This window comes from Harpia harpyja, chromosome 1, assembly GCF_026419915.1.
Source record: "Harpia harpyja isolate bHarHar1 chromosome 1, bHarHar1 primary haplotype, whole genome shotgun sequence".
NCBI lineage: Eukaryota > Metazoa > Chordata > Aves > Accipitriformes > Accipitridae > Harpia > Harpia harpyja.
The window spans coordinates 82,944,812-82,968,709 of NC_068940.1; the positions used below are offsets into that span (position 1 = coordinate 82,944,812).

The following is a 23,898-nucleotide window of genomic DNA, read 5'->3' on the forward strand; positions in this document are numbered from 1 at the left end:
GGCAGAGAGGTCACACAGGTGAAACACAGGGAGGAAAAAAAAAGGTACCACAATTCCTTGGGGCAGATGATGTGTGTGCAAAGCTGTCTCCTCACTAGAGTGATCAAAGAGTGTATGTTTTTAAGACAGACAGATACAAGTAAGATGCTGAGAGAAACAAGGTCTTCCCCCAGCAGATTATAAAACAAACAAACCACTCTTTTTGTGTAACAACTGTCACGTAACACAGACTCTAAGGAAGGTTCTGACAGCTCACTACATGCAATAGGTAGCTAATGCGTAAGATCAAAGGAAATTCATTCCGACTTTGTTAAAAAAAAAAACAACAAACACATTTAGACTGCATGGGTTACACATATTTCTCAAAAAACAAGTGCAGGACAAAGAGGGAACCACTCAGGAAACCAGCTTTCAAGCTGCTATTGTAACAAACAGCCTCTGCAAATAGGTCGCATAAATTGTTCCTGTGATAGCAGCTTACTCCTGCCTGCTCTCTTTCTCAAGTCAGCCCCAGCAGGTGCCATTACAGCATGCTGTATGTTAACTGCCCCCACAAAAAGCAAATCCAGCATTTTTGCGGCTGTGCAGTAGGCAAGGCCCTCCATGCACGGCCTTCCCTTCACCTCCCCAGGAGTTGCTGGGCACCAGAGCAGAACTACAAGACCGGCGCCCTGCACGCGAGTCCTGCCGAGTTCAGCGGTGTCACGCGCCCAACCGCATGGTTTTATATTTTGCCAGAACTAGCCTACTTGTGCTACGTGCGTTTCTAAACCATTAATTGACAAAACGCAACGTGGCAGTTACTAGATTTACCAGACCCAGCTCCAGCTGTGCCTCCCGGCGCCGACTGCCTGCCTCAGCCGGCGCGCCGCTGCACCTCGGCGGCACGGAGAGGAGAAGAGGAACGAAAAAACACCCAGAACGGGGACAAGCGCTAACACGGACGGCAGTCCAGGCGGCGACACAGCTGCAGCCGGAGGAACGGAGGCAGCTCGCCAGCCGAGCTCCCTGCCCCCGAGGAGCCGCAGCCAACAACCCCGCGGCCGCTCCAGCGCCGCCCACCAGCGCGGAGGACGCGGCGCTCCGGGACCGGGGCCGGCCCGCTCGGGTCCCGCTCCAGGACGGCAGACCCGCGCCGCGGCCCCGCCAGCAGCGCCCGGCCGCCCTCCCGGCAGAGGCGGCCCGAAGGCGGCCGCGGCCCCGGCCCCGGCCCGCCGAAGGCCCAGGCCGGCCCCACCTTCACGGCGCGCGGCCTCCGCCCCTCCCGGTACTTGGCGCGCGACTCGCAGACCCCCAGCTGCGCATGGTGCTTGCAGGCGTCGCCCAGCCCGCCGCCGCTGGCCGCCATCTTCCCATCACCCACCGCGCCCCGCGTAGGCAGCCCTAGCTGCTCGCCGAGAGAACAGCCAATCAGACAACCGGCGGAACTCTCATTGGCTCCCACTGAGGCGGAAATGGACGGCGTCGATAAGCCAGACAGAAGGAGCCGAGGCCTTCGATAGGGAAGCCAATCGAAGGCAGGGAATGAGTATATACCGCGCCCGCATTGGCCGGCAGTGGGTTATACCATCGTCTCGGGGGCGGTAGGGGGGGACTTGGGGAAGGCCTGGCCCGCTCGCCCGCCTCCGAGTGGGCAGCTCCCTGCTAGGGCGGAGCGGGCGCGCAGCGGCGGCGGGCTGCGGGGGCCCGGCCGGCCGTCGGCCGGCATGTGGGGCAGCGGCAACCCCGGCGGAGGCGGAGCTGGAGCTGCCGCGGTGACGGTCGTCCTGAGCGGGACCCGGGACTGCTTTCTGCACTTGCCTCCCGAGCTGGCCTCTCACCTCCGCCTACAGCAGGTACCGGGTGGGCTCCGTTCGGGGCCTGGGCGGAGGGACGCCTCAGTCAGAGAGGATTATGGGAGAGCACCGTCTGCCCCCCCCCCGGCATCCCGTTGCTATGGTGACACGACGACGTCGTGCGCCCACGCTGCGCTCTGGCGGCCGGGCCCCGGAGGAGCGGCCCTGCTTTGTCATCCGTTCTTCGTCCTCGGGTGCCGGAGAGGTTGGGATTGATCTCCCAGCGCGGTCCGGCACTGCTGGCTTCTGCCTCTCTCTCAGCACCCTGTATTTTATACCTGTTTTCACCAGCATTCACCGAATAACGGGTAAATTAGCCTTCCGCGTAGGAGGTGAGGTGGTAAACCTAAGCAGAATCGTCATTCTTGGTGTACATAAGTCTTTCACTATATATTCCCGTCGTACAGAGAGGGACTCCTGTCGCGCAAAGTCCTATTAAGTACGTGGATCAGTAGCAGGAAGCGCACCTTAGATTTTTAAACAACATTTCACACATGAAAACAAGGGCAAAGCCCACGTGCGTCCCTTATGGGATGAACGCAAGAATTAAGGATCTGCTAGCAGAACGACAGGATGAAAAACGGCAAGAATGAGAGCGAGTGAAGAGGAAGAGATGGGAACGAAGCTCAGGAGCGGAGGTGGTGGCTACAGTCCTGGCAAAGCCCCTCTCAGCCAGGGTGGCCTCGCCCAGCGCGCATAACCTGCTGATTTCCCAAGACCAGAAAGGACATTTCACAAAAGCAAAATCATCTAGGCTTGTAAAAACCTGCTCTTTTTTTCTTTGGGGTAGTAGAAGGAGGCTGGTGGGGTTGCAAGAAATCCGGTATAAATGTTCGCTTCATTTCTGCAGTGGTTTCTGGATGTTTTACAAATCTGCTGGCAAGAGAGAGGAAGAAGGAGTGCAATTGTTTTGAAGTCTTGTAGCATCAATCTGTACATAGTTGGTTATGGTGGGCTCCTGCTTTTACTTAACGTGATCCACAAAATGAAAATATATGATCTCCGAAATCTTGATAGAAATAGCATATTAAATGCAATCTCTTCAATAATAATGGTAAAAAGGGGATAAATAATTATGTTACTAGATTACACTGAGTAAATCATAAAAAAACTCGAATCAAAAGCTAAATTTAATTGCAGAAGGTATTAGATAAGTGGGTGACAAAACAGTCTACAAAACTCAATGTTGTGTGAAGATTAAGGCACTCGGGGAGAAGCTTTATCTGTGTGAATATGGGGAAGGGCTGCAAATTAAATGTTACAGTTGGTAAAAGGATCTTGGAACTGTTGTAGATATTCTCTGGAAATGTTTTCAGAGTTTACCAAAAAGTCAAATAATATTTGAAATCATTAGGATAGAGTTGAGAACAGAACAGAAAACATCACTATGTTAACGAATAAGTCTGTGGTATATCCACACTGTACATCATCTTGCTCACTTGATTTTCATAAAAATAGTAATTTTTGAAAAAAATACGGAAAATGACAGTTGAGTGATACAATGTAGGATATAGTCTCTTTATGTGGAAACTGAACATATTAAGGTTCTTCAGTCTGGAATCAAAATAGCTAAGCGGTTCTGAAACAGATTGATAAAATCATTTTGGTCTGAGTTTATGTGATTTGGGACTTATTTTAAATATTCCCCAGCTCATGAAAGCTTGGAGTCCATGCAAATGTTACAATGCATGTGAAGTTTAAGCATATACTTATGGTTTTTCCTCATTTGGGAAATAGAAATGTGTAGTTATACATTTCTGTAAGATATTTGTTTGATAGACTGTATTACAGAAGAAGGGAAGAGGAATTATTTTCCTTACTTAAAAATAATCCATAAAAATTAAAAGCTGTTTAACAATTGAAACCAACACACACTTCCATATTGAGAGTTGTGCAAATAAGTAACATGGAGAAGAATTCCAAAGAAGGTCTTGGTTAATAAGAAGTTGGCCAGTCTGCCAGAATTAAAAAAAAATTCTGTCATTCCTAATAGAAACGCCCATTGCTAATATGTTGTAAATGCTGCAAGTTATTGTTAGGGAATATTAATTAAAATAGGGCATGTACAATCCAGAAAATATTTTTAATTCCTTTGATCTTTGTGATCAAATACAGTTTAGGTTGACTAATAGTCATCTTATTTAGCTTGTTTGATGTTAATTTATTTTATTTCTTTGAAACTCATAGGGCCAAGCTGTGAAAGTATCCTGTGGTCATCAGCCTATATTTTTGAGCTGGATGGAAATCAGGCATCGAGGTCACCAGGGTGAAAATATTGCAGAGATTAACAGACAGTTGGCAGAAAAACTTGGCATTACAGATGGAGAACAGGTTTGAAATGCAGTCTTTTTTTCTTATTTAAATAAAGAGTATATTGCAAGATACCTAAAAAGGTGATAATTTACAAGTTAGCTATGACCTTCTTGTTTCATGTATTCAGACAGTTACTTCATTTGTATCTGCTCATAAGAACAGTTAACCGTCATGAAATGTCTCAAACATGGAAAGATTTGCTCATTAAATCATTAACAATTCCCTAAATAATGTTAGGATAGGCTTGTGGGTAGGTCTTTGCAGAGTTGGAGCCACTAACTGCAGTGCCATTAATTTTGGGAAAATACACTTTTAAGCAATTAAACAATTTGGGAATTATCTCACAAGAATATTTTGCCTGGAGTTCCTGTTTTTTTAAAGTAATTATTGACTTACTGCATATTTCTTCTTGTTTGACTTATTTGGGGTTTAAATTTTCATCCCTTTTCTTCCTCCTTCACCATATGTCCCAGTGTGTCCTCTCTCTTTGAATGTGTATTTAAATTGGCCTCTTACTCTTGGACACTGTGTTAAACTTCTTGTAAACGATTCTTTCATTGGACAGAAGTTGAAGAGATGCCCAAGAGGCAGGCAGAGCTTTTCAACACGGGTCTATTAAAATCTCAGCATCCAAGAGGTTTTTTCATATTAATAGGTAGAGATTTAAACGAACAAGAATAGAAAAGTATTACTCTACACAATGTTATTATGTAGTATATTCATATAGGCCTATTCTCTCATATGGAACATTTTATTCAGCATAATAGAAGACATAAAAGAATGTGGCTCAAAGCAGTGTTATTATCTTACCTTGTTTACTTTTTTAGCATATTCTCTCTAGAAATGATGCATCTATTTGCAGAACTTTACAATTAAGGTAACTACCCTTTTTAGTTCTAGCAATTAATAGCCTTCAACAGAAAAACAATTGACAGAGGAAAGCTAGGAGAATCTCACCCAACTGTTGCCTGGAAATAATAATCTGTACAATCAAATGAATATATGAATAATTAGGTAGTTTTGCCATTGTTTTGGATTCAAGAATTGCACATTTGCTGTGTTTCATAATAATATGCTCTTCTATTTACCATGTTGGGGAAAAGATATTCCTCTCAACTTTTGCTTCAAACTGAAGACCTAGAGGAGTTTAAAATCGATTGGTACTTTTATAAAAGCTGACCTGAAATAAATCTCTCTCAGAGGACAGGTAACTAGTTGTATCTCAAGAAAAATTGAATGAAGTTTATTTAAAAATGTATGACATGATATTGTTTGAAAATTGTTACTTTCTGTCAAATGGAACCTTTGGTAAAAATTGACTTTTGAAATATATGTTTAATGCTTTCTGAAAAGCCTAAGCCACAATAGCTTATATCATTCCTCCTGATACACAGGACCTTAAAACTGTTCTGTGGAAGTGGGGCTGCTTCCTGTGAAACCATTCATGTAAAGGAGCTGGTTTTGCTTTTGTATTGTACTTTTTCCTCATTTTTTCAGCTGTTTCTGCCTTATCTAAATTTGTGCACAACTCAATTTTTCAGCATTCTAAAGTCCAGAACATTTAAAAATAAGAATTTTAAAATGCAAAGATGACTGTGTGATCAATATGCATTAAAAATTGTTACCAGCTGATAAAGCTCTTGATGCTTTTCACATTCACTTCCATTCATGATTTGTTGAAGTCCCCAAGCATGCCCAATGCAATCCATCTCCAATCTGTTGACCATCCATCTTCTGCTTATGAATTACCTAGTGTTATTAAGAAGATGTATGTTCAAAGTAGTGACAACGTATCATGAAGGAGATGTCAGTTTTCTAGTTGAATTAAAGATGGAGCTTTTATGTGTTTAAGAAGTTAAGTATTTCGAAATGGTGTTACTTAAGTATTTTGAAATGGTGTTACTTTTGCCAGGTATTTCTTGAACCCTGCTCCCACGTCTCCTCCTGTCAGCAAGTAGAAGTGGAACCACTCTCAGCAGATGATTGGGAAATTCTGGTAATAAAACCCTTTCCACTGTTCACATCCTTTTCTTACAGATGACAGAGATTCTGACACAAGCAGTTTTTTGCACAATACCCCATTCTTTTCAGCCCTTAAGGAAATACTAAATGTGGTGGGGTTTAATTGTATTTTATATTTCAAATGGTGTGTTAGAAGGAGACAAACAAATGTTAAAAATGTAGGCAGTATTTAATTTATGATATCACATTTCCCCAGGAACTGCATGCTTCCTCTCTTGAAAAACGTCTTCTTGACCAGATTCGAATAGTATTTCCAAAAGCCATCTTTCCTGTATGGGTTGAACAGCACACTCACGTTTACATCAGAATCGGTAAGCAATGGTGAAGGCTCTTGTGGCACCTTGAGTAAGCCGATTTGCAAGAGTGGATGCATTCATTGACCTGCATTGTTCATACTCAGGTACACTTATGCCAGCAGCCTCCTATGGGAGATTAGAACCGTGCACGGAGCTTCTGATACGTCCCAAAACACGTGAACTTGAGGAAAATATCACCAGCACACCTTCCACAGAAAGTGACATCTTGCTTAAAAGTTTTGTGAAAAATAACATGGAGCAAGAAGAAACGGTGAAGGATCCTTTTGCCAAACAACCTTACTTAAAGCCAGGAGTCCTTGAACAGAGTAAGGCTGATGCAAACATGACGTTTGGCTCAAATGTTCTCCCAAATATGTGGAATTTCATAGGGAGCATTTTCTGTCATACATCTGAGCAGGAACAAAAGACTTTGTGTGATAAAGATGAAACGAGCACCTTCAAAGACAAGCTGATGAACTTAATTCACGTGGATTCCATTTTTAGAGTATGTCAGTCCCAGCCTCCCAGCGTACAGAATGCATCTGCCACTTATGCATTTTTGAAATGCAATGCTATTCATGTTTTTCCGTGGAATTTAGAATTTATTGATTTGGATCCAAATCCCGTAGTAACTTTCGGGAAAATTAATGAGCTGCTTTCCCCAAGACAGCGTCATCAAGAAGCAAAGCAAAATCTGCCATTTGAAAAGCAAAAGCATTTGACTAGTACGCAAGACAAAAATGATTCTAATTCTGATAGCAGTCAAGCATCCTGTGAGGGATCTGTTGTTCAAATCGTTTGGAATGGATTTGAAGACCTAAAGAGTGTCATAGAGTATGGCCACAGTGGGGAACCCCTACATGTTGGAAGAGTTTGGGTCAGTTTGAGCACACTATCTTTTGGGCTTTTTATTGGATATTTTCTATTGGATAATTGTGGAACTGGCTAGTTAACATGCAGTTTGGGGATATAGACTTTGTGTTAAGCTCTCAAGTATACTAGAATAAAATAATATTTACTAGAGCTGTGCTTTGCTAAGCTGTCTCATTCTGGAGTACATTACTTACCATAATCCTCCAAGATGTACAGTGTACTCTGGGTTTCTGCACCCTTAGCATTTTTTCACCAAAGGGAGAAAATTCTTCAGTGTTTCTGGAGAGAATGCATGCTTTCTTCAAAATCTGTTGGTAGCCATTGTATTCATGAGAACGTGAAAGTATTAGATACTTTCATACATTCAGTACTGCATAATGAGATTCTTTTCATTAGTTAGCACTTTGAAATGTGCTTTGGACTTTAAGTGTCATCAAACTGTAAAGTAATGGGATCACATATCCTAGCACTACATGATGTTTGTGAGTCCTTTTATATACTCTTTAAAATACATCTTAAAAAAAAATAACTAGCTTTTATATAATTTAAACTATTTAAGTTTTTATATACTATTTTGCAAGGTGGCACAAGTCCTGGTATGCAGACACTGACATTTCAGTTTGTTCTGATAGAACTACAGCCTGCTTATGTTCTTTCTTTCCTGGAAGCACATGTGGGATCAACAAAACTAGATAAAATGCACTCCAAACCACCATTTGACTATTTTGACATAATATACTTCTCACCATTCAGTTATTTTTTTTGTTGAGAGTGAGAGGAAGAGCCTGCAGTGGTCTTTACCACTAAATCGTTTGAGAGATGTAACAATTTTCCAAATGTCAGCAACCATAAAGTCTTTCAGACTTAATAAACATTTTTGAGATGCTTTCAGTTTGGATATATGTTTAAAATAACACAGAATAGTTGAAAAGTAGTTTATTTTTTAAAAGGGCAAACTGACTGCTACAATTTAAGGAGACTGGATTTTCTCTCTCAGTGCTGCAGATGTGCTTAGTTCTGATCTGTATAATGGCCTGTTTACCTGCCCATGTAAAATTAATTTTAATGAGCAAATGAAAGTAGAGTTGCTGTTTTTCTCCTATATTAAAAGCATTTTTACAATGTTCTGAGAATTCTTCCTAATTCTTCTTTTTCAAAGTTTTGGTTTTTATTTAAAGAAATAAGTAGATGGTCAGCTGTAATGAGCACTTTCACAAATAGGATGAAAGGCAATTAGAAGTGTGCATGAGAGAACAAGATTTGGATACCACCATCAATTTTATGGTTTCCTTCTTAATTCTCTTGCAGATTACAGCCAATAAACAGATCAATGATCAAATGTTGAGGTTCTATTAGTAATGAAGAAACTGATGTTGTATTTTATATGCAATGTTATAACTGTTTACTTTCTGATATTTCTTTTTTCTTTGCTTTTATTTTAAATATTTCAGATTCCAGATGGTCTGAGAAGAAAACTGCGTATCGAAATACACTCGACAGTCCGAATTAAGTCAGTTGAATCTATTCCTAAAATTCCTGTATCTCTTATACTCCAACCCAAACAGAACTTAGTGAGTTGATATTCTTGGTCACATATTTGTTTCTATATTGGAAAACTGATAATGTTGCTCTGGTCAAGTTGGGGGGGGGCATTATGTTTATTTGTTTTCATTTGTTAGATGAGAGTTTGGAAGTTGTCCATCCTGTATGACATAATTCCAAATGAATTTCTTTTTTGAATAATTCCTTGCTTTTTCTTTTTACTATGTAAGTTTAAATTAAGAAGATGCTATGATCTACCTAAACAAGGCTTATCTAGTAATACTATTTTGTGTTTTGATCAATGATACTGTAAACATCAAGCCATTAAATTTTGTTTTGCACTTGGTAAGTATTTCAAATAGTTTAGCATGCTATCTGTAGCAATTTTCTATTTAAAGGAACTGGTAGAGGTCACAGAGCGTGGAGGAAATAGAACTTCTGAATTTTGACTCCTAGCTTCCTGAAGCTATTAGAGGAGTGCTGTATAGTACCTTTTAAATCATAAGGTCTTCTCTTATTCTCAAATTGTGAAAATTTCTGATGCCTTTCTTATTAGAAAGGATGTTAACATGAAGGAAAAATGGCATTGGTAGGGAAAAGATACATTTTCTGTTTAATTAGGTTTCAAACATAAACAGTTGCTGTCAAAATAGCAACAATAATTGATAATAATTTTGCATCAGACCCTCCTCTGCATTACACTAATACTAGTTCAAACCTGGCAAATTTAAGTGTATACATTTAAGCCTATAAAAACAAACACAAAAAAGAAGAATCGTAGAGTTAAAGAGGAAATACCCATTTTAAGTCTTCTAGGAGAAGACATGCTTATACTCTTCAAACATTGCAGTGCCCATTAGATTTCCTAAGAAAGACAATTGCAGTAAAATTATTATAATTTTTTTATGTGCTGTTTAGTTTACTTCCTTTTAATGCTTCCTTTTAATTTTTCTTTTCCTCATGCTAAAGACTTAATTTTCTAGAGTTATATCATTGAATCCCTCTGTTTTCCTCTAAGTGAGACATATCCAGTCTTCTGAGTGACAGTAAGAACATACTTAGTACCAGTTCTCACAGTCTGTCAGATGTAGCTCTGGAATGATGTATTTCTTCATAATATACTGTATGCTTGTTTCTGTGTGATACTGGCCTGATTATTTCCCATATTAGCTGCCCTTCAAAGCTTTAAATACAGCACTTCCCATCCTAGCAGGGCTTATGCAGGTTTATTCTTTATTCCCAATATTCTAATTTGGTTTCTTACCTACAGAGGAATGGTTGAACTGCATTATTTTTTCATATTGGAGTTAAAAGAAGTATTCTGGCAGTAATCTGCTAAAATCGTAACAAGTAGTTATGTGTGCTTTTGTATGTTTTAAATATGGATTTCTGCCTTTCCTTTCTAATTCAGTTGAATTTTTTGTAGTTCTTGGGGAAAAAAAACGGACAAATGCAGAAAGAAATATGACAGTAACTTTCATTTTCCTTTCTGAACACTGCTTCCATGATCTCGGTCGATTCCCCCTTTTTTAGACAGGAATTACACTTCTCTGATTAGGAACTCAGCCAAGAGATAGGTGATCTCAACTCGATTTGTTTTCCTATTCCATTTAACTAGGTGATCTGGGGTAAGTCGTTTGGTCTCTTTGCCTGCCTGTTGAAGTTTGTTGTTGGTGCCCCTGACCTGGATGAGCCCAGGGTTCTCTGTATAGGAAGCAGGGTATACAGGGAAGAGGGGGGTGTAGTGCGCACCCAAAATAAGTCACAGGTCAATATTGGTGCATACCCTGGGGGCTCTTTCAAACCCAGGAGCTGAGTAGTGCTCTTGGATCTGGCAATACAGATAAGTAAAACAAGAATAAAAGCTTTTCCTTGCCCTCACATCGGTGTTCCAAAGATAAAATCTTTAGAGGTGGTCGAAGATTCAACTGTTGCCCTAGCAAGGGCTAGGCAGGTGCTTTCCATAGAGCAGTTGATAGAAATGGTGTTTGCTGGCAAAATGCTATTTTCTAAATAAATAAAACTTTTATATCTTCTTCATCTCTCTGCTACTGTAAGAGAAACAAATGCCTCATGCATAGGAGGAAAACAGTCTTACTAACACCTTGTTTTGTTTTATTTCCCTCTTTCCTATTTAGCATAAAGATGCACATGAAGATGATATTAAATCTGCTTTCAGTTCTTGGTTGCAGGATTCCACTACAGATGATCACCCATGGATAATGACAAGCAGAGACTGTATACATCTGTCTGTTAAAGAAGGTAAGGATAATACTGTCCTGCGCTGTAGCTGTCTTAACTATCCATTATGGAATTTACTTAGGCAATATGCCATTTAATCTCTTTATACACAATTTAACATAATAGATATCTCTTTACAATGAAACTGTAAGCATGAATTATGCTTTAATTATGATTAACCTTTTTTATTCTTTCATTTTGGATTATATCATATTAATTCAAAATATAGTGATCTGTTTCACCTTTTCTTATTTGTGAGGAATAAAAACTGAATGTATTTGGAATTTTAATAGTTGTTCCTTGGGTTTTTACAGGAATGGAGGAGTTTGTCCTTAGTGTAGTGCATCCTGCATACATTGAAGAAAATAAGTCTGAGAATATTTTTATACTGAGTCCCAGTTTGCTGCAAAAGACTAACATACAAGTAAATATCACATAGTATCAGGTATCAAGTAATTTAAATTGTTATACTTGGTTAAAAATGTATTGCATTTTATATATAACATATTTTGGTTTCCCTTTTTAAATAAATAATGCCAGTCTGTTCATTAAATTATATCTGCATTCTTTATATGTTATTTTATAGCCTGAGGCATTGGTGAGATTCCAGGCTTGCCACACTTGTCACTGAATTTCACAGTCTGTGTCAAACTCTCAGAAAAATCAATTAGAGCAGAGGAAAGTCAGTATTGTCCAAGTTTAACATACTATTCTTATACTTAGCTGTTCTTTCCCTTAATACCTAAACCACTGTAAAAACACTTCACAGTGTATCTGGCAGGAACAGTAGCTTGTTCTGACAAAGATGAGACATATTCCCCATTCAAATCTACCAAGCTCACACTGCCTTCTCTTTTATGTAGTTTCTGTGCCTTCTGTTTCTTCAGTCTTTCCTTTCTCAGCAGAATAATTATTTCTATTTAATATTAGGATTACTGTTCCCATTAATAATTCTAGTTGAACCAGTGCCCATGACTCCAGGGTTATGGTTATAGGAGTGGGATAAGATTTTTTCATTTTTAAACTGGTACAGTTAAATTTTAGCAGAGAATTAAGGTGTTCTCTTTTGGCTGTTTACAATAGAATTTTTCTGCAAAATTTAGGATTCCTGTTAAAAAAAAAAAAAGTAAAACAAGAGCTTTATTTCTATTGGTAGTAGAGAAGTACAACAAGGCATCTACAAATTGTGCTAGTGACTAGTACTAAGATGAAGGGGCGAAGTGCATTTCTTCAGCAGCCTGTTCTTACCTGGGAACCTCTCTGTTTAGCCCTGTTTGCTTGCCCAGCTTTCCATACTAGCCCCCCGGTGAACTAGGCTGAAAAATTAATGCAGGTGAAAAAAGCCAGGTGTTTTGTCAGGTTACTTTTCACCCAGGTCAGACTCCTGATCTGATTCACTATCCTGCCTCACAAGTGCTCATGCCAGCAGAACAGCAGAGGGCACAGGAGAAGGAACAAGTAATTACAGGTAGGGAAAGAAATGATGGGCTGCGTAGTCTGGTATAAAGAGCCCTTGGCCTAACATATAAACATAGGTTGTTACATCAGTGTAAACACCGGATTGTATTTTGGGAATAGTTGTATCTATGCCATTTTACCAGTGCATCTTTCTTTCAAGCACAATAAGCTTCAGCAAAGCACACACGCAACATTTTCTCTACACAATTCAAAAAATGGCTAGTCACCTCTATACCCTTCTTCTGTAGTTATATTTAATGTAAAATACTAACTCTTTCCTTTCTTGTAGGTTCTTTTACATCCTCTAACTAGAAAAACTGATGGTGACAGCCAGCCACCTATGTGTGATACAGACAGGAACCTTCCTTACCACAAACTAAATGATTTAGGGTGAGACATTTTCATAGTGGAAAAAATGGGAGGGAATGGGAATTAAAAAAAAAAAGGAGTATTGGTGGAAATGCAGATTTTTTGAAAACTAAGCCAGATCAAAAAAACCCTCTGCATCTTTTGGCTTGTGTCAGGTTCAGACCATATCCTAGTATATGTAGGTGGTTAATTTTGTCCTCTGAATAGTCTTACTGCAGTGAATAGAAAACTTCATGTGACTGAAGGTACTCATGTACTGAAAAGTTCACCATGTCTGACAGTAGGATGGGAGGTCTCAGAACTGTGTAAGTTTCAGAAGAAATACTGATAGCTCAGTGGCTCCTGGTGTGCTTCTAAGTAATATGAAACAGACCTGTATGTAGCAGTAAGGGACACTGCGGTTGTTTTAGCTGGGGTTTCCAAATGAAGCAAAACTTATGATATGTTGCAGTCCCTCTGTCAATCCTCACAGTAACTTAAACCTGTTTACTTGTTTAACTACATTTAATAGTGTGGGTCTCAAAGAAACTTAGTTCCTACAAGTTTTATCAGAATTGTCAGCTGAGGAGAGAAATGCAGAGTGGTGTGTCCACTGGTAAAATGTGCAATGTAAGCTCAACAGCTGCTTGATTAACCTGCTGGGTTATTCTGGCTACTCTGCCACTGGCAGGGTTGTAGTCTGGAACTAGCCATAGGACATGCTGGCTCTTTCCCAGCAAATAAATTAGTAATATGTAAAGCTGTGGTCGTTAGTAGAAGGGAAGACAGTGGTATTGTGTAGCAAACTTGAAGTAGGGATGGGGCAGAGGGGACATGAGAGACTTGGAGCATTGTGATAATATGCTATCAGCATTGTGAAAGGCAACTGAGGATATTATTATTGAAGAGGGAATGGGAACTGATATGGGGGTAGTGTGGTAGGGATGTTAGAAACCAGGATTCGTTTCTTTATTCTGTTTCTCATGGAACAACATTTTTGTTTAAAGTTGAAATACAAAACTGATAGCCTTGCTGTTTGTGGACCTGAAAGGAGCACTATTGTGTCGAAAGTCACGAAGATTTAGGACCGGTGAAGGATAAGGATGTCTTTAAAGGAACTGTATGTTGCTTTATTTCTGAAAAGGCTGAGAAGTTTTCTGACCCAGGCATACTCCATGTTTTACCAATTTGTTACCTTCCTTAGTAGGTTTGAGTAACCAATTTGTTACTCAGACACTCAAATAGATGAAGCCCCAAAAGATGGTTAGCTCTTATCTTCTGAAAGCTACCTCATGCTAGGATGGTGTACAATGACTAGATAACCCTTACATTGTGGGGGTGTTCTGCAATGTCTGTCTGCATCCTCTGCATCACCACTGCAGAATAAAGGTGCTGTCTCTTCAGACTGAATTGGCTTTAGCTTTTTCTTGAAAAGGTGAAGTATGTCACAATGTGTCAGCACTGAAACTTCACCATACCGCAAGCTATTACTACTTACGTCGTGTGTACTGATGCTACCCTAGGCCATTTAATGTTTTATTTGCTCTGCAGAGGAGTGGACAAAGTAGGAACATCTTCCTTTGAACACATAAGCCACAGTCTTCTGGGGCGTCCTTTATCTCAAAAGCTTGCTGCTATTTCTGTGGGACTGCGAAGTGGAGGGGTGCTTCTCACAGGAGGAAAGGTACACGCTTCACTACTCTCTACTTGCAAACCCTCCCAGATTGTTTTCCATAGTTACAAGCTGTTTTCCTTAGTTTTCTTTGATACCACGTGAATTGCAAAGAATTAAAGAACAAGCTGAAAAAAGAGCAGTTAACTGATTATAGTTAATTCAGTAAAACATTATATTATATATATGTGTATGCATTATATGCACACTTCATCAAAATATATTCATATTTCATGTATATATATATAATACATATATAATTTAAGTGTTAAAGATTGTTACCAATGCAATTTCAATTCGTTGCCTTAGGGAATTAATCTACTTTGTGTTTATAGTATAATAAATACTTCTTGTCTCTGAAATATTTGAAGATAAGAATATAGTATTTTCTCCTGTGTTCTAACATAAAGTGAGAGTGAAGTTGATACTCTTATTTTCCTGTTGCCTCTTACAGTGATCCATTTAGTACCATATTCCACTAAAACTAACAGATGTCTTAACGCTGAACTCAGTGGAATCAGAACACTGTCTGTAGTGGATGTATCCACTCTGAATTTGTTTCTACTTGTTTCACTCTAGGGCTTTGGTCTCTACCAAATGATATAAAGACAGAATACATATGTACTTTTGGTGAGGAATAAAACTAGTGTGCATACAGCTTTCCCAGCTTGTTAACTGGTGTATACTGTGACAAAAACTCCACAGAAACAGAAGGAACTAGTTCTGTCAATTTACATTAGCTCACATTTATTTTTGTAGGGAAGTGGAAAGTCAACATTAGCAAAGGCCATCTGCAAAGAAGCATTCGATAGACTGGATGCTCATGTAGAAGTAATTGATTGTAAAGCTTTAAGAGGTATGATAATTTTTTTTCTAATCTCAAATGTTTGCTGTATGATGAAGCAGCACAATTATGAAGTTCTTATATTTAGTCTGAATAATTTTTCTAGTATTATTACTGCTTTTGCAAGGATATTTGATGCCCCGCAATGAGCATCTTTAACAGTCTGATGAAAATACATCTGCCGTAAGCTTATTTCACACTTTTGTCAGTTTCTGTCCCACTTAGCACCACCAAATTCAAACCATGCTTGCCATGCTTATTTCTAATTGTTACAAAATAGGAAGAAGTTGCAAGTTGAACTGTGTGTTTTTTCAGCTGTGCTAGCTGGAGCAAATGTTATATTAACAAATCATAAGTGTTAAAGGATACCTGTATTACTGAGTGAAAGGATCACACAGGCACCAAAGAAGGATTGAACAACCAGCTGAAACCTGATTTATGATGGCATATTTACTAACCTAGTGTATGTTGGCAATAGTCATCTAACACTCATGATTATAGATGATGATGAGATGAATCCTTAGGTTTTGTGAGTTCAAAATAAGTATTTTGCACCAAAGATGGAAGTGGACAAAAAAGGCTTTTTTTTTACTCTTTCATTTACTGGCTTTCCTAAATAGTCTTCTTGTTACAGGGGCATAGACTACTCGGCTGTTTTGTTATAGAGCCCTTATATTGCATGGCTATACTCTTTTGGCTTAAGTCCCTGCAAAGCTCCTTACTCCAGAGAAAAAGGGAAAGATTGATAAAGAGCTAGGTCCTTCACTTTCAGAAATTCTACCAACTGCAGGACTCTTTAGTAGCTAATTTAGAATGTTGCTGATACTGTTCTGTCTTTAACTGTCCAGAAATTAGACCTGTAGGCTTCTATAGTAGTTAGTGAAAGATGATTAATCTCGTTTTAGGATGGGTGGATCCTTCTAGTACTTTTTTGATAGAAGATGTGGACTCTTTTCTTACTGACTGTTGACTCTGGTTTGATCTTGGTACCTGGATTTATGGGAGTAAAATTAAGCTACACAAATCAAAACTTCGTTATATTACGTGAGCAAGATGTAGTCAGTCTGATGATTTTTTTCCTTATATGTTTTGTCATTAAAATTGTATTTCTGTTTTAGGAAAAAGATTAGTAAACATAAGGAAAATTGTGGAAGAAGCTTTTTTAGAGGCAGCATGGAGACAACCATCCATTCTTTTGATGGATGATCTTGATCACATTGTTGGAGTACCTTCTACACCAGAACATGAGAACAGTCCTGAAACCGTTCAAAGCAATAGACTTGCTTATGGTAATGCTGTGCTACCTGTGTCTGGATAAAAATACAATGCAACTTAGAATTTCTTGCACCTGAATTGTACTGTCCTACCTGGACAATTCTGTCTGTATCATTATTGCCTCTGGACCATGTGGTATTGCATGGCAGGGAATCACAAAATATGGTATGTAGACCATTTGTAGACCACTAGCTGAATCAAAATCATCCACTCTGGAGCTTGGCATAGTCATTGCCAATGACGTACACCACTGCTGCTGCTGGTAGTGCCTGTTGTCAGTACCACTGCCAGTGGTAGAGGCTTCTCAGTTCCTTTTCATATTGTTCATGCACTCAAATATATTGCAGTTGCTTACAAATTACAGATGAATCTTTAACTGATAATTATTGATAAGATCAGTATTATAATTGATATACAATTAAAATTTATCCTGTTTTCCATAATTATTATTTATAATTACAGAGATATTTAAATTTGATACTTACTGATGTTTAGAACCAGCTTCTTTTAGCTGAGTACTAACTTCTTTATCACCCTACTTGGTATACTTTGTAGAACTTCTGTTTTATTTTACAATGTAGTAATCCACAGATTTTAAAAATAAGATTATCAGTTGTAGTTTGATATCCTATATATGGTTCCTTTTTATTCCCTAGAATCTAGACAGTGATAAGTTGCAAAATAAAATTAAATTTAAATGATCAAGATTAATATCTTTATTTTTTAGCTGTATTCAACTCTGTTCATGTAAAATTAAAGCCATAGCAAAAAAAAATCTTCTATTTCTTAGCTGAGTTTGAGGGAGTTAGCATAATTTTTTATTAAATTACTTTTGAAGTTCAGAAAATCTTACTATCATTACTTTTTTAAAAATATGCACTTACGTTACTTGCAGAATTGTTTGTGGTTTTTATTACTTTATTTACAGGTATAATGCATACAACAGAGGTTTAGAGTTTTAAAGATTATTCCTTGAAGATCTACCTTGCATCCATAATTTCTTTGACTTTCATATATTATTTTTTCCTAGATCACTTATTGTCTAGGCTTAGCATCTATTTTAATTCTTATAGCTTTCCCTTTTTTGTTTGCATGGAGGAAATTATATTTCTAGAACAGTGATCATACTGGACAAAAAAAATCCACATTTAATATCCTGTGGTAGATATCATCAGTGATGTTACAAATTTAGCTTTTAAAGAGCACTTCTGATGGCATTTTATTAATGGAATGTACTGTCCTAGAAAAAATAATTATACATCTTTTATTTTTTTAATTTAAAAAAAGCCTGTAAACATGGGAATAAACCAAGTATATATTAAGATGTTACATTTTGTGTGCCCTATTGCTGCTCTCCAGTACAGTAGAAATGTCTATTATGAAATGCAGAATCTTTTGTTATTTTACAATTCACGGAGCAATGTCTTCTGTGTTTAGTTTTGAAAGATCTGATAAAAGAAATTATTTCCATGGGGAGTTTGATTGCATTAATTGCCACAAGTCAGTCTGAACATTCCCTACATCCTTCCCTGGTTTCAGCTCAAGGAACTCACATATTTCAGTGCTTCAAATGTATCCGATCTCCAGATCAGGTAAATTCAGGTAAAATGGTGAAAATGTTGTTTGCCTTCCCTGCAGCCTCAAATACAGTACTGGAACAGCTGCAAAAATACTGGGTTACACCCGAAGATGAGAAAAAATCTAGAAATCTTAGAAGTTCTTTCATGATACTTAAATACCTCAGAACTTTTATTCTTTTAAAATTTTATAATGACAGATATAAGTAATCCAGTGAAAACTCCCAGTTGGCCCCACTCTCATCTTCAGTGGCGAGAGAAGGGTGTATTCAGAGGACATTTCAGTTCAACGTAAAACAAGTCAGGTTGTCTAACATAGGTGAGATATGCATGTCTCCTTGTTACCTGTAAGGGGATTCTAGAGGAGCAGCTTTGAAAAAACATGTAAGTCACTACAGTTAGATAAATGAGATTAAACCCAAGTGTGTTTTTTCACTGCTCAGAGGAATAAGTATGTCCCTAGAACATGTATTTTAAAAATGTTATTAAAACTGAATGTTAATTCTATGGGAAGGTTTTGAGCTGGTTTTCTATACTAATTATATCCCTCTACTTTTGAATATAGTCCATTTTGAAAAGTAAGAAGGATAGAGGGAAGAATAAACAGTATAACTTCATTGCAGGAGAAAGCAGACACTTTGTACCTGTGCATGCATTAATGACGTGACACAGACATGGCAACTCATTTGTATTTAACACGAGTTGTTCCTGCCTGCTTGTCTTCTGTCACAGGCTAGCAATTGAAGGCCACTGAGGCAGGGATTCTGCATTAGATAGAGTGTAGCTTTCTCCCACTTCCTGCAAGTCTGCTTTTATCATTTTTAATACTAATACATGAATAAGGATGAGACATCACTGGAAAAGTCAGAATTTCAAAAGATACCAAATTATGTGATGTATTTTTATCTAATGCAATATATTTCATCTCAAATATATTCTACTCATATCAGCAAAACGAAAGATGTTCCTTTTCCTGTGAAACAGTAAAAAATGGGTATATAACAGTAGAATCTGGGGGTGGAGGGTTGTTTCATTATTACTGTTGGATTTAAGATAGCTGTGGCGAGGTAAACATTTAAAGTTATAAAACTGGTGAATTTATTGAAATTCACCCAAAGAACTAACTTTTGTTTATGTTCATGCCTTCTCAGATTTTGTTATTTGAAGGTTTGGTGACATGTAAATATTTAAGGAAATTTTAGTAATTCTCATGTATTTACTTTCTGAATTTCTAAAATCCATATAAATAGTAAACTCAGTATACACTTGCTGCACAATTCTATTTTTCAGAAGCAAAGGTGTGAAATGCTGTATTCCATAATAAAAAAGAAACTGAATTCTGATATAAAGAAGTTCTCTGATCTTGACCTCCAATGTATTGCAAAGGAAACAGAAGGTTTTGTTGCTAGAGATTTTACTATGCTGGTTGATCGTGCCATTCATGCCTGTGTTTCCAACCAGAATGCATTTCAAAATGGTGGTATGTTGACAACAAAATCTCTTATTTCATATTCTTACTTCTGTTATCCAGAACCTGTGGAGTAATACAGAACTAAAAAGCCAGTTTTTATGTTTTATGTTTAAAATCTATTTAATTGTTATATATTGTGAGGAATCTGTTACTGGTAGGCTGTGTGTTCTTTTTTTTTTTTTCAGGATTTTTTTTTTCTTTTTTTTTTTTAAGCAGAATTGAATCTGTCAACTGTGGATTTTCAGAAAGCTCTAAAAGATTTTACTCCATTAGCTCTGAGAAATGTCAACCTTCATAAACCTAAAGACATTGGCTGGGACAGGATTGGTGGCTTAAAAGATGTGAAGCAAATACTCACGGATACCATTATGTTACCTGCAAAGGTACCCAGTTCTTTTAAATTAGTTACTTGAATTTTGTACATAATGTTAGTAGGGAAAGAATTATTTTTAAGGTGTGACACGGTATTTGACAGAAAGATGACAGGTATGATTTTAAGCTACTTTTGTAGCTTCCCAGTCTTCAGCTGTCTTCAGCTACTGGAAAACTCTTTCTCCTTCTCCTTCTCTCTTCCAAATACAAAAGGCAATAGCTTGTGCTTTTGTACAGATCAAGTGTTGCTCTAGAATATCGCAGTATTGCTAACATCATCTTTGCTACAGTCTCTGTTGCAGTGTTTGTGATTAGGCTCTGTAAAAATAACATTTCCAGCTGTTTTCTGCAGTGCTTCTGCTAGAAGACTATTCTCTTTTGGATAAATGCCAGTCCATCAATTCCCCTTTATTTTACTTTGGCCTTTCTGCCTTGCTTAAAACTTCCAGCATTGAGATGAGCCATCTATTTCAGTCTTCAGAGAATGACTGAACAGTTTTCTGTATAATGGACAGAATCTTTTATGGTATACTTATGTAATTTGATCTTATCAATCGGTGATTAAAATAGGAATTTAGAAGTACCAATATGGACATTATAAAGCTCTAGTGCATCCCTATTCTGTCCTGTTCCCTCTTGGCAGAAGATACCACTTGTTTGTATTTTAAGTACCTATGAAGCCTAGGAAACCACTTCAGCCTCAAGTAAACTAACAACAATCCAGATAAGCTCTTGTGATAATAATGTGGATAAAAGAAATTAGACTCATTCTGTTTAGACAAAAATCAACGCTAGTCAGTGATATTACAGTACACTGCAGAATAATTATGTGTTTTAGAATATGTCTTGTTGAAATTCTTTTCCAGTATCCAGAATTATTTGCAAACCTGCCCGTACGACAGAGATCAGGAGTCTTGCTGTATGGAGCACCTGGAACAGGAAAAACACTGTTAGCAGGAGTAGTTGCTCGAGAGAGTGGAATGAATTTCATTAGCATTAAGGTAGCAAGATTTTGAAGATTAATTGATTCATTTTATTAACTGAATTAAATAGCTTAACATAATACCTGTGAGTATGTGCTTGTGAGGGCAAAATACCACAGAAAGAAACTCACATTTAAAATTTGGTGTGTCTCTGGATATCCCACCATCTGACTTCTGAAACTTCACAGTTTTATTACTGAGGGGGATTTTTTTGTATAATTATTCATTAGGCAGAATTATAAAATTTAATTAGATGTTCTTAGTTTCCCATTTTTTATAAAAAGATCCTGAATTTTCATTCCACTAGACAATGAAGTTGAGCAATGCATTTTAAACATTTTCAAAACACAGTGTAAGCCATTGCCTTGTGATACTGTAACACATGTTCTGTTGTAGTAAAATGGAAATTATTACTTTAAAGTAAGTTGGAATGCTTAAAAGCTTCTTTTGGCTTATCTAGACCCCTTGGCTCTTCTGTTCAGAAATGCCACTCTCTTGGTTACAAGAAAATGCTCTAGTATATAAAATCTATGCTGATGTTGAATTACACATTAAAACTAAGAAATATATCATGAATGTTCTTTTCTGATTTTTTTTTTTTTTAGGGACCAGAGCTGCTCAGCAAATACATTGGAGCAAGTGAGCAAGCAGTTCGAGATATCTTTAACAGGTTGGCTTTGTAAAGATTTGTGATGTTATCAATGAATTTTATTGGTTGAAGCTCCAAGAAATAATTTTGTTGTCCTAGGAGAGACATGGCATCAAAGCACAAAAGCATCTGAAATGATTAGATGTGCCGAACCAGATGTTCAGATCTTGGCAAGTTCAACTTGACTGTCATTCTTTAAAAAATGAGCATTTTTGCTCGGATCAGGAGAGCGCTTTTGAAGCTGAACTCCCAGTTCTCTCCATTTACAGTGCATTGGTTCACATCACAGAACTGTCTTGGAAAACACATGCTGAATTCCTTTCAGATGATTCCAGGAGACAGTCGAGTGTGCTCCAACTAGTAATGAATGCTCAGTACGGAGGATCTTACTAGACTTGGTATTGAGGTCCTTGGTGCCAGTTGTTTTGTTTTTACAAATCTGCCCTTACTGACCCTCAATGCTAACTAACGTAAACATATCCTACATAGCCTTTGCTTCTCGTGTAGTTTACAGCATAGGCAGTCTTTGTGTTAGACGTACATAAGCCAAGACCTCATCTGCTGTGACTGGATTTTAGAGTTTTCATGTATATTAACACAGTTGAGTACTTCAGAAATTATAAAGTGAGTGCAAGGTATGTCATAAAAATGAGCAGTGATTCCATTGTAATCCAATTCTTCAGAACCTCTTCATTTCTACAGAAAACAGATTTTCTGTTCTCTCATTAAAGATAACTGTTCTCTGAAGCTAAAAGCAGTTACCTGTAATATTTCTAAGCAGTTTTACCTGTGACCCAAACTTAAACAGAATTTAAATATTGCCTCTTTTTTTTCCTTTTAGAGCTCAGGCAGCTAAGCCTTGTATCGTTTTCTTCGATGAGTTTGATTCTATTGCTCCTCGCCGAGGTCATGACAACACAGGAGTTACCGACCGAGTGGTTAACCAACTGTTGACTCAGTTAGATGGTGTGGAAGGCTTACAAGGTAGTAATTCATCTGTGTGCTTCTTTTTATGCAAAAGTTTAGCAGATGTTAATGATATTTTTCTGCATTTTCCCAAGGGGTTTATATGCTGGCTGCTACTAGTCGCCCAGATTTGATTGATCCTGCTTTGTTAAGGCCAGGTCGACTGGATAAGTGCCTGTACTGTCCACCTCCTGATCAGGTGAGGAAACAAAACATTTTACATGAGAGGCAAGGGTAAAAAAAAACTAATGGGCTTTATTCTCATTTTCTTTATATTCAGTGGCATTTCAAACCTGGACAAAGTGGACTTGATTGCCCAGCTCCAGTTATACAACAGTATAAATTCACTGATTTTATTGTCAATGTGTTTGCATAAAACTGGGGAAAGAGAAGGCTGTTTACCACAGTCTTCAGGATCAAAATTCCTGTGGATATAGCTGATTTAAAAAAAGAAAAATTAAAAAAGGAAATTAGTCTGCAGAAAGAAATTGGATGCAGGGGTAGTGTTTATCATGTTCTGCATCTTTCTCTGAATTATGAGTCCAGTGGATCTGCTATCTGCTTGAAGTGATGAACCATAGCCATTCCCAGCCCAACTCTTGAATTATCTGAAGTTTTCAGAGCAGTTTTATTCTGAATTCAGTTGATCCCACTATTCTTTACCCACATTTAATTTGGAATATTCAAGCTCTTTTTAAGTCAGATGTGTTACTGGTTAGGAAAGGGATGCTTCCCATTGATTTTAGTGGGTTTTGGATCAGGCCTTTGAGGCTGTACAATGTGTGTCTTTGATTCCCTATTTTATGAGAAACAATTAGTGCTGTTCACTTTCAGATTAGTTGGCACATACAACAAATACCACATCATTTAATTCTGAAACACACATGAAGAAGATGGTCCTGTGCCTTAAGAACACAGATATACTCCTTTTCCCTGCCCCCCCCCGACTTTTTTTTTTTTTTTTAATTTCTTGTTTAGAAGGTGATCGTTCAGGTAAACAGAAGTTTTTCACTTTTGTCACACTTTTCTTTGCAAAAGGACATATGAGTAGCAGAGTTCACCTTCATATTTTTATATATTTCATATATAAAAATCCCAGATATTAACTGGATATTTAGAGAAATATATTTCTCTGTATACTGCATTTGGTGCAGTTTCTTT

The 23,898-nt window shown here is 37.9% G+C and overlaps 2 protein-coding genes across 5 annotated transcripts in view; one reads left to right on the forward strand and one right to left on the reverse strand.

The window, feature by feature from the left end:
- The window catches only part of RBM48 (RNA binding motif protein 48), a 9,709-nt gene extending 7,868 nt beyond the window's left edge, over positions 1–1,841 (reverse strand). Inside the window, exon 1 of one of the 2 annotated variants that reach the window (XM_052802292.1) lies at positions 1,821–1,841. Coding sequence is in view for 1 of the 2 variants with exons in the window: in XM_052802282.1 (XP_052658242.1) it covers positions 1,238–1,348 (111 nt within the window). In the remaining variant the exon portion in view is untranslated. Of the gene's footprint in view, positions 1–1,237; positions 1,364–1,820 lie in introns of those variants that run through there. The other variant, XM_052802282.1, reaches the window with a different exon arrangement.
- The window catches only part of PEX1 (peroxisomal biogenesis factor 1), a 27,891-nt gene continuing 5,585 nt past the window's right edge, over positions 1,593–23,898 (forward strand). The window contains exons 1-19 of one of the 3 annotated variants that reach the window (XM_052802263.1): positions 1,593–1,835; positions 4,023–4,166; positions 6,061–6,144; positions 6,367–6,481; positions 6,571–7,343; positions 8,791–8,910; positions 11,020–11,143; positions 11,437–11,546; positions 12,870–12,970; positions 14,480–14,612; positions 15,360–15,456; positions 16,563–16,733; positions 18,259–18,311; positions 19,587–19,776; positions 19,984–20,150; positions 21,006–21,140; positions 21,728–21,792; positions 22,613–22,755; positions 22,833–22,936. In XM_052802263.1, coding sequence (XP_052658223.1) covers positions 1,707–1,835; positions 4,023–4,166; positions 6,061–6,144; positions 6,367–6,481; positions 6,571–7,343; positions 8,791–8,910; positions 11,020–11,143; positions 11,437–11,546; positions 12,870–12,970; positions 14,480–14,612; positions 15,360–15,456; positions 16,563–16,733; positions 18,259–18,311; positions 19,587–19,776; positions 19,984–20,150; positions 21,006–21,140; positions 21,728–21,792; positions 22,613–22,755; positions 22,833–22,936 — 2,958 coding nt within the window. In that variant the 5' untranslated portion in view covers positions 1,593–1,706. Of the gene's footprint in view, positions 1,836–4,022; positions 4,167–5,251; positions 5,356–6,060; positions 6,145–6,366; positions 6,482–6,570; positions 7,344–8,790; positions 8,911–11,019; positions 11,144–11,436; positions 11,547–12,869; positions 12,971–14,479; positions 14,613–15,359; positions 15,457–16,562; positions 16,734–18,156; positions 18,312–19,586; positions 19,777–19,983; positions 20,151–21,005; positions 21,141–21,727; positions 21,793–22,612; positions 22,756–22,832; positions 22,937–23,898 lie in introns of those variants that run through there. The other 2 variants (XM_052802256.1, XM_052802271.1) reach the window with 2 other exon arrangements.